General features: G+C 48.3%; 1 protein-coding gene across 6 annotated transcripts in view; it reads left to right on the forward strand.

The window, feature by feature from the left end:
- The first annotated feature begins 802 nt into the window (after window positions 1-802).
- The window catches only part of RXRB (retinoid X receptor beta), a 36249-nt gene continuing 24048 nt past the window's right edge, over window positions 803-13003 (forward strand). The window contains exons 1-5 of one of the 6 annotated variants that reach the window (XM_085565099.1): window positions 803-836; window positions 4464-4594; window positions 6916-7060; window positions 9917-10096; window positions 12596-12744. In XM_085565099.1, coding sequence (XP_085421225.1) covers window positions 818-836; window positions 4464-4594; window positions 6916-7060; window positions 9917-10096; window positions 12596-12744 — 624 coding nt within the window. In that variant the 5' untranslated portion in view covers window positions 803-817. Of the gene's footprint in view, window positions 837-4463; window positions 4595-5621; window positions 5761-5932; window positions 6081-6915; window positions 7061-7465; window positions 7753-7966; window positions 8101-9916; window positions 10097-12595; window positions 12745-13003 lie in introns of those variants that run through there. The other 5 variants (XM_085565096.1, XM_085565094.1, XM_085565095.1 and 2 more) reach the window with 5 other exon arrangements.

A 13003-nucleotide genomic window follows, 5' to 3' on the forward strand; every position in this document is an offset into this window, starting at 1 on the left:
AATAAACTTTTAGTAAAATTAAAAAGAATTTATAGCAATAAAACAGGTACAAGCGATGCTCGGTGATTGGGCTGGTGGTACCCAAGGGGCTCCTGGTGCCACAAGGACCTGGTGGCACTTGGGGGGCTGGAGCCACTTGGGGGGCTCTTGGTGACACAAGGACCTGGTGGCACTTGGGGTGTTGGTGGCACTTGGGGAGCTGGTGGCACTTGGGGGACTCTAGGGGGACTCTTGGTGACATGAGGAGCTGGTGGCACTCGAGTTCCTATCCCTGGTCCCATACCCATCCCCGGTCCCGGTCCCATTCCCGTCCCCATCCCCTTTTCCCTTTTCCCCATCCCCTTTTCCCCATCCCCTCTTCCCTTTTCCCCATCCCCTTTTCCCTTTTCCCCATCCCCTTTTCCCTTTTCCCCATCCCCTTTTCCCCATCCCCTTTTCCCCATCCCCTCTTCCCTTTTCCCCATCCCCTTTTCCCCATCCCCTTTTCCCCATCCCCATCCCCATCCCCATCTCCTTTCCCCATCCCCTTTTCCCTTTTCCCCATCCCCTTTCCCATCCCCTTCCCCATCCCCTTTTCCCCATCCCCATCCCCTTTCCCCTTCCCGTCCCCTTTCCCCGCCTCCTCCCGCCCCGGGCCGATGGCGGCGGCGCGGGGCGGGGCGGCGCTGGCCGCGGTGCATTGTGGGCCCGGCGGGGCCCGGCGGCGGCGGCGGCGGCGGCGGAGCGGGGGGGGAGGGGGGTGGGGGGGGGCGGGGGCCGGGGCGGGAATTTTGGGGGGCGCCGGAGGAGCCCCGGGACCCCCCCCCGGCAGCGCGGGATGGGCGACAGCGACCGCGGTCAGCACCGGGTGGCGGCGGGGCGGGGAGCGGGGAACGGGGGTGTGAGGGGATGGGAGGGGGTGCGAGGGGAACTGGGGGGTCTGAGGGGAATTGGGGGGTCTGAGGGGATGGGAGGGGGTGTGAGGGGAATTGGGGGGTGCGAGGGGAATTGGGGGGGGTCTGAGGGGATGGGAGGGGGTGCGAGGGGAACTGGGGGGTGCGAGGGGAATTGGGGGGTCCTGAGGGGAATTGGGGAGTCCTGAGGGGGTTTTGGGGATCCTTAGGGGATGGGAGGGGGGTGTGAGGGGAATTGGGGGGTCCTGAGGGGAATTGGGGGGTGTGAGGGGATGGGAGGGGGGTGCGAGGGGAATTGGGGGGTGTGAGGGGAATTGGGGGGTGTGAGGGGATGGGAGGGGGTGCGAGGGGAACTGGGGGGTGCGAGGGGAATTGGGGGGTGTGAGGGGAATTGGGGGGTCTGAGGGGATGGGAGGGGGGTGTGAGGGGAATTGGGGGGTCCTGAGGGGAATTGGGGGGTCCTGAGGGGATGGGAGGGGGTGCGAGGGGATTTGGGGGGTGTGAGGGGAATTGGGGGGTCCTGAGGGGATGGGAGGGGGTGCGAGGGGAACTGGGGGGTGTGAGGGGAATTGGGGGGTCCTGAGGGGAATTGGGGGGTCCTGAGGGGATGGGAGGGGGTGCGAGGGGATTTGGGGGGTGTGAGGGGAATTGGGGGGTCCTGAGGGGAATTGGGGGGGTCCTGAAGGGAACTGGGGGGTCCTGAGGGGGTTTTGGGGATCCTTAGGGGATGGGAGGGGGGTGTGAGGGGAACTGGGGGGTCTGAGGGGAATTGGGGGGTCCTGGGGAGAACTGGGGGGTCCTGAGGGGAACTGGGGGGTCCTGAGGGGGTTTTGGGGATCCTGAGGAGATGGGAGGGAGTTATGAGGGGAATTGGGGGGTTCTGAGGAGATTTGGGGGGTCCTGAGGGGAATTGGGGGGTCCTGAGGGGATGTGAAGAGGTTTTGGGGGGTCCTTAGGGGATTTGGGGGATCCTGAGGGGGTTTGAGGGGTCCTGAGGGGATTTGGGGGGGTCTGAGGGGATGGGAGGGAGTTATGAGGGGAATTGGGGGGTTCTGAGGAGATTTGGGGGGTTCTGAGGGGAATTGGGGGGTCCTGAAGGGAATTGGGGGCTTCTGAGGAGATTTGGGGGGTCTGAGGGGATGTGAGGGGGGTCTGAGGGGAATTGGGGGTCCTGAGGGGAACTGGGGGGTCCTGAGGGGAATTGAGGGGTTCTGAGGGGAACTGGGGGGGTCTGAGGGGATTTGGGGGGGTCTGAAGGGAATTGAGGGGTCCTGAGGGGAATTGGGGGGTCTGAGGGGATTTGGGGGTCCTGAGGGGATCTGAGAGGGTTTGGGGGCTCTGAGGGGATGTCAGGGGGTCTGAGCGCAATTTTGGGCTATTTTAGAGCAATTTTGGCTATTTTGGTGCAATTTTGGCTATTTTAGTGCTATTTTGGCTATTTTGGTGCAATTTTGGGCTATTTTAGTGCAATTTTGGGCTATTTTAGTGCTATTTTGGCTATTTTGGTGCAATTTTGGCTATTTTAGTGCAATTTTGGCTATTTTAGTGCTATTTTGGCTATTTTGGTGCAATTTTGGGCTATTTTAGTGCCATTTTGGCTATTTTAGTACAATTTTGGCTATTTTAGTGCAATTTTGGGCTATTTTAGTGCAATTTTGGGCTATTTTAGTGCCATTTTGGCTATTTTGGTGCAATTTTGGCTATTTTAGTACAATTTTGGCTATTTTAGTGCCATTTTGGCTATTTTAGTACAATTTTGGGCTATTTTAGTGCCATTTTGGCTATTTTAGTGCAATTTTGGCTATTTTAGTGCCATTTTGGCTATTTTGGTGCAATTTTGGGCTATTTTAGTGCAATTTTGGGCTATTTTAGTGCCATTTTGGCTATTTTGGTGCAATTTTGGGCTATTTTAGTGCCATTTTGGCTATTTTGGTGCAATTTTGGCTATTTTAATGCAGTTTTGGGCTACTTTGGTGCAGTTTTGGGCTACTTTGGTGCAGTTTTGGTTATTTTAGTGCGATTTGGGCTGTGTTAATGGAATTTTCAGTTATTTTAGTGCAATTTTGGACTATTTCAGTGCAATTTTGAGCTATTTCAGTGCAATTTTGGGTTGTTTTAGTGTAATTTTGATCTACTTTGTTTAATTTTGGTCTATTTCAGTGCGACTTTGGGCTATTTTAGTGCAATTTTTTGCTATTTTAATGCAATTTTGGTCTGTTTTAGCACAATTTTGGGCTATTTTAATGCAATTTTGGGCTATTTTAGTGCAATTTGGGTTTTTTTTTGGGCTATTTTGGTGCAATTTTGGTCTATTTTAGAGCAATTTGGGCCATTTTGTTGTAATTTTGGGATCCTGATGGTATTTTGGGGTATTCTAGTGCAATTTTGGTCTACTTTAGTGCAATTTGGGCTATTTCAGGGCTATTTTGGTGCAATTTTCAGCTATTTTAGTGCAATTTTGGGCCATTTTGTTGTAATTTGGGGATCCCGATGGAATTTTGGGGTATTTTAGTGCAATTTTGGTCTGTTTTAATGCAATTTTAGGCCATTTTGCTGTAATTTTGGCTATTTTAGTACAATTTTGGCTATTTTAGTGCAATTTGGGCTATTTTGGGACTATTTTGTCGCAATTTTGAGCTATTTTAGTGCAATTTTTGGCTATTTTAGTGTGATTTGGGCTATTTGGTGCAATTTTGGTCTATTTTAGTGCAATTTTCAGCCATTTTGTTGTAATTTGGCTTTCCTGATGGTATTTTGGGGTATTTTAGTGCAATTTTGGGCCATTTTGTTGTAATTTGGGTTTCCTGATGGTATTTTGGGTTATTCTAGTGCAATTTTGGTCTATTTTAGTGCAATTTTCAGCCATTTTGTTGTAATTTGGCTTTCCTGATGGTATTTTGGGGTATTTTAGTGCAATTTTGGGCCATTTTGTTGTAATTTGGGTTTCCTGATGGTATTTTGGGTTATTCTAGTGCAATTTTGGTCTATTTTAGTGCAATTTGGGGTTTTTTGGGGCTATTTTGGTGCAACTTTGGTCTATTTTAGTGCAATTTTCGGCCAGTTTTTGTAATTTGGGGATCCTGATGGAATTTTGGGGTATTTTAGTGCAATTTTGGTCTATTTTAATGCAATTTTAGGCCATTTTGCTATAATTTTGGCTATTTTAGTACAATTCTGGCTATTTTAGTGCAATTTGGGCTATTTTAGTGCAATTTTAGCTATTTCAGTACAATTTTGGTCTATTTTAATGCAATTTTGGGCCATTTTATTGCAATTTGGGGTATTTTGGAGCTATTTTGGTCTATTTTAGTGCAATTTTGGGCTATTTTGTTGTAATTTGGGATCCTGATGGTATTTTGGGTTATTCTAGTGCAATTTTAGTCTATTTTAATGCAATTTTGGGCCATTTTAGTGCAATTTGGGGTTTTTTGGGGCTATTTTGGTGCAACTTTGGTCTATTTTAGTGCAATTTTGAGCTGTTTTAGTGCAATTTTTGGCTATTTTGGTGCAATTTTCGGCTGTTTTGGTGCAATTTTGGGTCATTTCACGGGAATTTCGGGGTCCCCCCAGAGTGCCGCAGCCCCGACAGCGCGAGCGCCGCCTCCCCTCCCCCCCCGGCCATGGGGTCCCCCCCGAGCCTGGGCCCCGCCCCCACCCTGGGGACCCCCATCCCCGTCATTGGCTACGGCAGCGGGCCCCAGGTGAGGAGAAATGGGTGAAAAATGGGCGAAATTGGGAAAAAATGGGAAAAAATGGGAAAAATGGGAAAAATTGGGGAAAAATGGGGATTTGGGGGGAAAAAATGGGGAAAATTGGGGGTTTGGGGACCCCCTTCCCCGTCATCGGCTACGGCAGCGGGCCCCAGGTGAGGAGAAATGGGTGAAAAACGGGCGAAATTGGGAAAAAATGGGAAAAAATGGGAAAAATTGGGTAAAAAATGGGGAAAAATGGGGAAAAATGGGAAAAAAAATGGGGAAAATTGGGGGTTTGGGGACCCCCATCCCCGTCATCGGCTACGGCAGCGGGCCCCAGGTGAGGAGAAATGGGTGAAAAACGGGCGAAATTGGGCAAAAATGGGAAAAATGGGAAAAAACGGGAAAAAAAACGGGGGAAAATGGGCAAAAAATGGGGAAAATTGGGGGTTTGGGGACCCCCTTCCCCGTCATCGGCTACGGCAGCGGGCCCCAGGTGAGGAGAAATGGGTGAAAAACGGGAGAAATTGGGAAAAAATGGGAAAAACGGGGAAAAATGGGGAAAAATGGGGATTTTGGGGGGAAAAAGTGGGGAAAATTGGGGGTTTGGGGACCCCCATCCCCGTCATCGGCTACGGCAGCGGGCCCCAGGTGAGGAGAAATGGGTGAAAAAAGGGCGAAATTGGGAAAAATGGGCAAAAATGGGAAAAAATGGGAAAAAACGGGGAAAAATGGGGAAAAATGGGGATTTTGGGGGGAAAAAATGGGGAAAATTGGGGGTTTGGGGACCCCCTTCCCCGTCATCGGCTACGGCAGCGGGCCCCAGGTGAGGAGAAATGGGTGAAAAAAGGGCGAAATTGGGAAAAATGGGCAAAAATGGGAAAAAATGGGAAAAAACGGGGAAAAATGGGGAAAAATGGGGATTTTGGGGGGAAAAAATGGGGAAAATTGGGGGTTTGGGGACCCCCTTCCCCGTCATCGGCTACGGCAGCGGGCCCCAGGTGAGGAGAAATGGGTGAAAAACGGGCGAAATTGGGAAAAAATGGGAAAAATGGGGAAAAATGGGAAAAAATGGGAAAAATGGGCAAAAAATGGGGGAAAATGGGCAAAAAATGGGGAAAATTGGGGGTTTGGGGACCCCCTTCCCCGTCATCGGCTACGGCAGCGGGCCCCAGGTGAGGAGAAATGGGTGAAAAACGGGCGAAATTGGGAAAAAATGGGAAAAATGGGGAAAAAATGGGAAAAATTGGGTAAAAAAAGGGGATTTTGGGGGGAAAAAATGGGGAAAATTGGGGGTTTGGGGACCCCCTTCCCCGTCATTGGCTACGGCAGCGGCCCCAGGTGAGGAGAAATGGGTGAAAAATGGGTGAAAATGGGCAAAAATGGGAAAAAATGGGAAAAAATGGGAAAAATGGGGAAAAATGGGCAAAAAATGGGGAAAATTGGGGGTTTGGGGACCCCCATCCCCGTCATCGGCTACGGCAGCGGGCCCCAGGTGAGGAGAAATGGGTGAAAAACGGGCGAAATTGGGAAAAAATGGGAAAAATGGGAAAAATGGGAAAAATGGGAAAAAAAATGGGGGAAAATGGGGAAAAAACAGGAAAAAATGGGGATTTTGGGGAAAAATCGGGAAAAAAATGGGGGTTTTGGTGGAAAAATCAGATCAAAAATGGGAAAAAATGGGCAAAAAATGGAAAAAAACGGGGATTTTGGGGAAAATTTGGGTAAAAAATGGGGATTTTGGGGGAAAAATCGAGTGAAAAATGGGAAAAAATGGGGAAAATGGAGAAAAATGGGAAAAAATTGGAAAATGGGTAAAAATGGGCAAAAATAGGAAAAATGGGGGAAAATGGGCAAAAATGGGGATTTCTGGGAAAAATTGGATGAAAAATGGGATTTTTGGGAGAAAAATGGGCAAAAATGGGGAAAAATTGCAAAATGGGAAAAAATGGGGAAAAATGGGGAAATAATGGGAAAAATGGACAAAATGGGTAAAAATGGAAACAAATGGGGAAAAAATGGGAGAAAATGGGGAAAAAATGGGGATTTTGGGGAAAAATCAGGTAAAAAATGGGAGATTTTGGGGAAAAATGGGGATTTTGGGGGCAAAATTGGGTAAAAAAATGGGGATTTTGGGGGCAAAATTGGGTAAAAAAATGGGGATTTTGGGGGAAAAATCAGGGAAAAAACAGGGATTTTGGGGGAAAAATCGGGCAAAAAATGTGGATTTTGGGGGGAATAATGGGGATTTTTTTGGGAAAAATGGGGATTTGGGGTCTGGTGATTTTTTGGGGTGGAAATTTTCCCAAAATTGCGTTTTTTTCCCCCAGATCAACTCCGCGGTGCCGCTGGCGCTGCCGCCCGGGGGCGCCGCCGAGGACGTGAAGCCCCCGCTGGGAATTCGGGGTCCCCCCCCCTGCGCCCCCCACGGCCCCGGCAAGAGGCTCTGCGCCATCTGCGGGGACAGGAGCTCGGGTGAGCGGGATTTGGGGCGAAAAAACGGGATTTTGGGCAAAAAACGGGGAAAAAATGGGAAAAAATGGGAAAAAAATGGAGATTTTTGGGGCAAAAATGAGATTTTGGGGCAAAAAATGGGAATTTGGGGGCACAGGAAGCGCCTTTGTGCCATCTGCGGGGACAGGAGCTTGGGTGAGGAGGATTTGGGGTGAAAAAACGGGATTTTGGGCAAAAAATGGGATAAAATTGAGATTTTTGGGCAAAAATGAGATTTTTGGCAAAAAAATAGAGATTTTGGGGCAAAAAATGGGAATTTGGGGGCACAGGAAGTGCCTCTGTGCCATCTGCGGGGACAGGAGCTCGGGTGAGCGGGATTTGGGGCGAAAAAACGGGATTTTGGGCAAAAAATGGGAAAAAAATGGGAAAAAATGGGAAAAAATGGAGATTTTTGGGGCAAAAAGGAGATTTTGGGGCAAAAAATGGGAATTTGGGGGCACAGGAAGCGCCTCTGTCCCATCGGTGGGGACAGGAGCTCGGGTGAGCGGGATTTGGGGCGAAAAAACGGGATTTTGGGCAAAAAACGGGAAAAAAAGGGAAAAAAAGGGAAAAAAATGGAGATTTTTGGGCAAAAATGAGATTTTTGGGGCAAAAAATGGGAATTTGGGGGCACAGGAAGTGCCTCTGTGCCATCTGCGGGGACAGGAGCTCGGGTGAGCGGGATTTGGGGCGAAAAAACGAGATTTTGAGCAAAAAACGGGAAAAAAAGGGAAAAAAAGGGAAAAAAATGGAGATTTTTGGGGGCAAAAATGATATTTTGGGGCAAAAAAAGGGAATTTGGGGACACAGGAAGCGCCTGTGAAACGTCTGTGGGGACAGGAGCTTGGGTGAGGAGGATTTGGGGCAAAAAAACGAGATTTTGGGCAAAAAACGGGGGAAAAAATGGGAAAAAATGGGAAGATATGGAGATTTTTGGGGCAAAAAGGAGATTTTGGGGCAAAAAATGGGAATTTGGGGGCACAGGAAGCACCTGTGAAACTTCTGCGGGGACAGGAGCTCGGGTGAGGAGGATTTGGGGCGAAAAACCGGGATTTTGGGCAAAAAATGGGGGAAAATGGGAAAAAATGGGAAAAAAATTTGACGCAATTTTTTGGGATTTTTGAGCCGATTTTCTGATATTTTTGAGCCGATTTTTTTTGGAATTTAGAGCCGATTTTATGGAATTATGAGCTGATTTTTTTTTTTTAATTTTGAGCCGATTTTTTGAGATTTTTGACCCGATTTTTGAGCTGATGTTTTTTGAATTTTGAGCCAATTTTTCATTTTTTTGAGCCGATTTTTTGGGATTTTCGCACCGATTTTTTTGGGATTTTCTCCCAAATTCCCTGAAAATTCCCAATTCCAGGGAAACATTCCCAGATCTCAGCTGTGAGGGCTGCAAGGTCTTCTCCAAGACCACTTTGGGTCGATTTTGGGTGGATTTTCACAGTTTCTGGCCGATTTTCGCCATTTTTGGGCCGATTTTCGCCGTTTCTGCGCCGATTTTCACACGGATTTTTTTGGATTTCGTCCCAAATTCCCTAAAAATCCCCATTTTTAGGGAATCACTCCATAATCTCAGCTGCAAGGGCTGCAAGGACTTCTTCAAGGGCACTTTGGGTCAATCTTGGTCAATCTTGAGTCGATTTTCGCCGTTTTTGGGCCGATTTTCACCATTTTTGAGCTGATTTTTTACCGATTTTTGGGATTTCATCCCAAATTCCCTGAAAATTCCCATTTTTAGGGAATCACTCCATAATCCCAGCTGTGAGGGCTGCAAGGTCTTCTCCAAGGACAGTTGGGTCAATCTTGGTCAATCTTGGGTCGATTTTCGCCATTTTTGGGCCGATTTTCGCCATTTTTGAGTCGATTTTTTGCCAAATTTTTTGGGATTTCATCCCAAATTCCCTAAAATCCCCATTTTTAGGGAATCACTCCATAATCTCAGCTGTGACGGTTGCAAGGTCTTCTCCAAGGGCACTTTGGGTCAATCCTGGTCAATCTTGGGCCGATTTTCGCCGTTTTTGGGCCGATTTTCGCCATTTTTGAGCTGATTTTTTACCAATTTTTGGGATTTTCTCCCAAATTCCCTGAAAATCCCCATTTTTAGAGAATCACTCCATAATCCCAGCTGTGAGGGCTGCAAGGGCTTCTTCAAGGACAGTTGGGTCAATCTTGGGTCGATTTTCGCCATTTTTGGGCCGATTTTTGCCATTTTTGAGCCAATTTTTTGCCATATTTTTTGGGATTTTGTCCCAAATTCCCTGAAAATCCCCATTTTTAGGGAATCACTCCGGAGTCTCAGCTGTGACGGTTGCAAGGTCTCTTCCAAGGACAGTTGGGTCAATCTTGGTCAATCTTGGGTCGATTTTCGCCGTTTTTGGGCCGATTTTCGCCGTTTCTGCGCCGATTTTCACGCGGATTTTTTTGGATTTCATCCCAAATTCCCTGAATATTCCCATTTTTAGGGAAGCACTACGGAGTCTCCAGCTGCGAGGGCTGCAGGGGCTTCTTCAAGGGCAGTTGGGTCAATCTTGGTCAATCTTGGGTCGATTTTCGCCGTTTTTGGGCCGATTTTTGCCGTTTCTGCGCCGATTTTCGCGCGGATTTTTTTGGATTTCATCCCAAATTCCCTGAAAATCCCCGTTTTTAGGGAAGCACTCCGGAGTCTCCAGCTGCGAGGGCTGCAAGGGCTTCTTCAAGGGCAGTTGGGTCAATCTTGGTCAATCTTGGGTCGATTTTCGCCGTTTTTGGGCCGATTTTCGCCGTTTCTGCGCCGATTTTCGCGCGGATTTTTTTGGATTTCATCCCAAATTCCCTGAAAATCCCCGTTTTTAGGGAAGCACTACGGAGTCTCCAGCTGCGAGGGCTGCAAGGGCTTCTTCAAGCGCACGATCCGCAAGGACCTGACCTACACGTGCCGCGACAACCGCGAGTGCGTGGTGGACAAGCGGCAGCGCAACCGCTGCCAGTACTGCCGCTACCAGAAGTGCCTGGCCACGGGCATGAAGCGCGAGGGTGAGACTGGGACGGACTGGGACGGACTGGGACAAACTGGGAGAGGGGTTTGGGGCGAAAAAACGGGGAAAAACGGGGGAAAAACGGGCAAAAACGGGCGAAAAATGGGGAAAAAAGGGCGAAAACTGGCGGTTTTGGGGGGAAATTGGTGGGAAATGGGGATTGGAGAGGCTGGGAGGGAACTGAGAGAAACTGGGACAAACTGGGAGAGACTGGGACGGACTGGGAGAGGGGTTTGGGGTGAAAAAACGGGAAAAAAAGGGGGAAAAATGGGGAAAAAAGGGCGAAAATTGGCGGTTTTGGGGGGAAATTGGTGGGAAATGGGGATTGGAGAGACTGGGAGGGACTGGGAGAGACTGGAAGGGACTGGGAGGGACTGGGACAAACTGGGACAAACTGGGAGAGGGGTTTGGGGCGAAAAAACGGGAAAAAAAGGGGGAAAAATGGGGAAAAACGGGCGAAAAATGGGAAAAAAGGGCGAAAATCAGCGGTTTTGGGGGGAAATCGGAGGAAATCGAGATTTGGGGATACTGGGGGATACTGGGAGGGACTGGGAGGGACTGGGACGGACTGGGAGGGACTGGGATGGACTGGGACAAACTGGGACAAACTGGGAGAGGGGTTTGGGGCGAAAAAACGGGGAAAAAAGGGGGAAAAACAGGCAAAAAATGGGGAAAAAAGGGCAAAAATTGGCAGTTCTGGGGGGAAATTGGTGGGAAATGGGGATTGGGGATACTGGGAGGGAACTGAGAGAAACTGGGAGAGACTGGGAGAGACTGGGACAAACTGGGACGGACTGGGAGAGGGGTTTGGGGCAAAAAAACAGGGAAAAAAGGGGGAAAAATGGGCGAAAAATGGGGAAAAAAGGGTGAAAATTGGCGGTTTTGGGGGGAAATTGGTGGGAAATGGGGATTGGGGATACTGGGATAAACTGGGAGAGACTGGGAGGGACTGGGAGAAACTGGGACAAACTGGGACAAACTGGGAGAGGGGTTTGGGGCGAAAAAATGGGGAAAAAAGGGGGAAAAACGGGGGAAAAATGGGGAAAAAAGGGCAAAAATTGGTGGTTTTGGTGGGAAATTGGAGGAAATTGAGATTTGGGGATACTGGGAGGGACTGGGACAAACTGGGACAAACTGGGACAAACTGGGACAAACTGGGATTGACGGGGGGAGATTTCCCATCCCGGATTTTGGGATTTCCCGCAGATCCCATCCCTTTTTTTCATTTTTTTCCCTTTTTTCCCCCATTTTTTCCCAATTTTTTCTCCATTTTTTCCTAATTTCTTCCTCATTTTCCCCCCATTTTTTGCCATTTTTTCCCCATTTTTTCCCCATTTTTTGCCCATTTTTCCCCGATTTTCTCCATTTTTTCACAGTTTTTTCCCATTTTTCCCCATTTTTCCCCCATTTTCCCCCCATTTTTCCCCATTTCTTCCCCATTTTTCGCCCGATTTTCGCCATTTTTTCACCGATTTTTGCCGATTTTTCACCGTTTTTTCCCATTTTTTCACTGTTTTTCCCCATTTTTCCCCGTTTCCCCCCAATTTTTCCCCATTTCCCCCCATTTTCCCCCCATTTTCCCCCATTCCTTCACCATTTTCCCCCCATTTTCCCCCCATTTTTCCCCATTTCTTCCCCATTTTTTCACCGATTTCCTCCATTTTTTCACCATTTTATCCCATTTTTTTCAATTTTCCCCATTTTACCTCATTTACCCCATTTTCCCCCCATTTTTCTCCCATTTTTTGCCATTTCTCCCCTATTTCCCCCTGATTTTTCACCATTTCTTCACCCTTTTTGCCCCATTTTCCCCCCATTTTTTCACCGATTTTCGCCGTTTTTTCACCATGTTTTCCCATTTTTTCACTGTTTTTCCCCATTTCCCCCCCATTTTTCACCATTTCTTCACCATTTCCCCTCCATTTTTTGCCCATTTTTTCATCGTTTTTCGCCATTTCTTCACCATTTCCCCCCATTTTTCCCCCAGTTTTTCACCATTTTTCACCGTTTCTCCCCATTTTTTCCCCAACTTTTCCTAATTCTTCTCCCATTTCTTCCCCATTTTTTGCCATTTCTTCACCATTTTTTCCCAGTTTTTTCCCATTTTTCCCCATTTTTCCCCCATTTTCCCCCCACTTCCCCCCATTTTCCCCCCATTTTTCCCCATTTCTTCCCCATTTTTCGCCCGATTTTCGCCATTTTTTCACCGATTTTCCCCGTTTTTTCACCGTTTTTTCCCATTTTTTCACCGTTTTTTCCCATTTTTCCCCATTTTCCCTCCAATTTTTCCCCATTTCCCCCCCATTTTCCCCCCATTTTCCCCCATTCCCTCACCATTTTCCCCCCATTTTTCCCCATTTCTTCCCCATTTTTTCCCCGATTTTCACCATTTTTCCCCCTATTTTCGCCATTTTTTCACCGATTTTCCCCGTTTTTTCACCGTTTTTCGCCGTTTTTTCACCATTTCCCCCCTTTTTCTCCCCATTTCCACCCGCAGCGGTGCAGGAGGAGCGGCAGCGGGGCAAGGACAAAGACGCCGACGGCGACTTCGGGGCGGCGCCCAACGAGGAGATGCCGGTGGAGAAACTTCTGGAAGCCGAACTCGCCGTCGAGCCCAAGAGCGACGACGGCGCCGGCGGAGCCTCCGTGAGTCCACCCCAAATTTTGGGCCAATTTCCACCAATTTTGGCCAATTTCAAACAGGGGACCAACCCCCGGGCTGAAACGGGGATGGGAAATGGCGAAATCGGCGGAAATTCCGGCAAAATCGTCCGAAATTCCCGTCGAGGAGATGAAAATTTTCTCTGAAATCCTCACAATTCCACCAAAATTTTCCCAAGTTTTCAAGAATTCCGCAGAATTCCACCAAAACCCTCCAAAACGTCCCCAAAATCCTCAAAATTTG

The sequence above is a fragment of the Lonchura striata genome, chromosome 35, assembly GCF_050655825.1.
Source record: "Lonchura striata isolate lonStrDom1 chromosome 35, ASM5065582v1, whole genome shotgun sequence".
In the NCBI taxonomy this organism is placed as follows: Eukaryota; Metazoa; Chordata; class Aves; order Passeriformes; family Estrildidae; genus Lonchura; species Lonchura striata.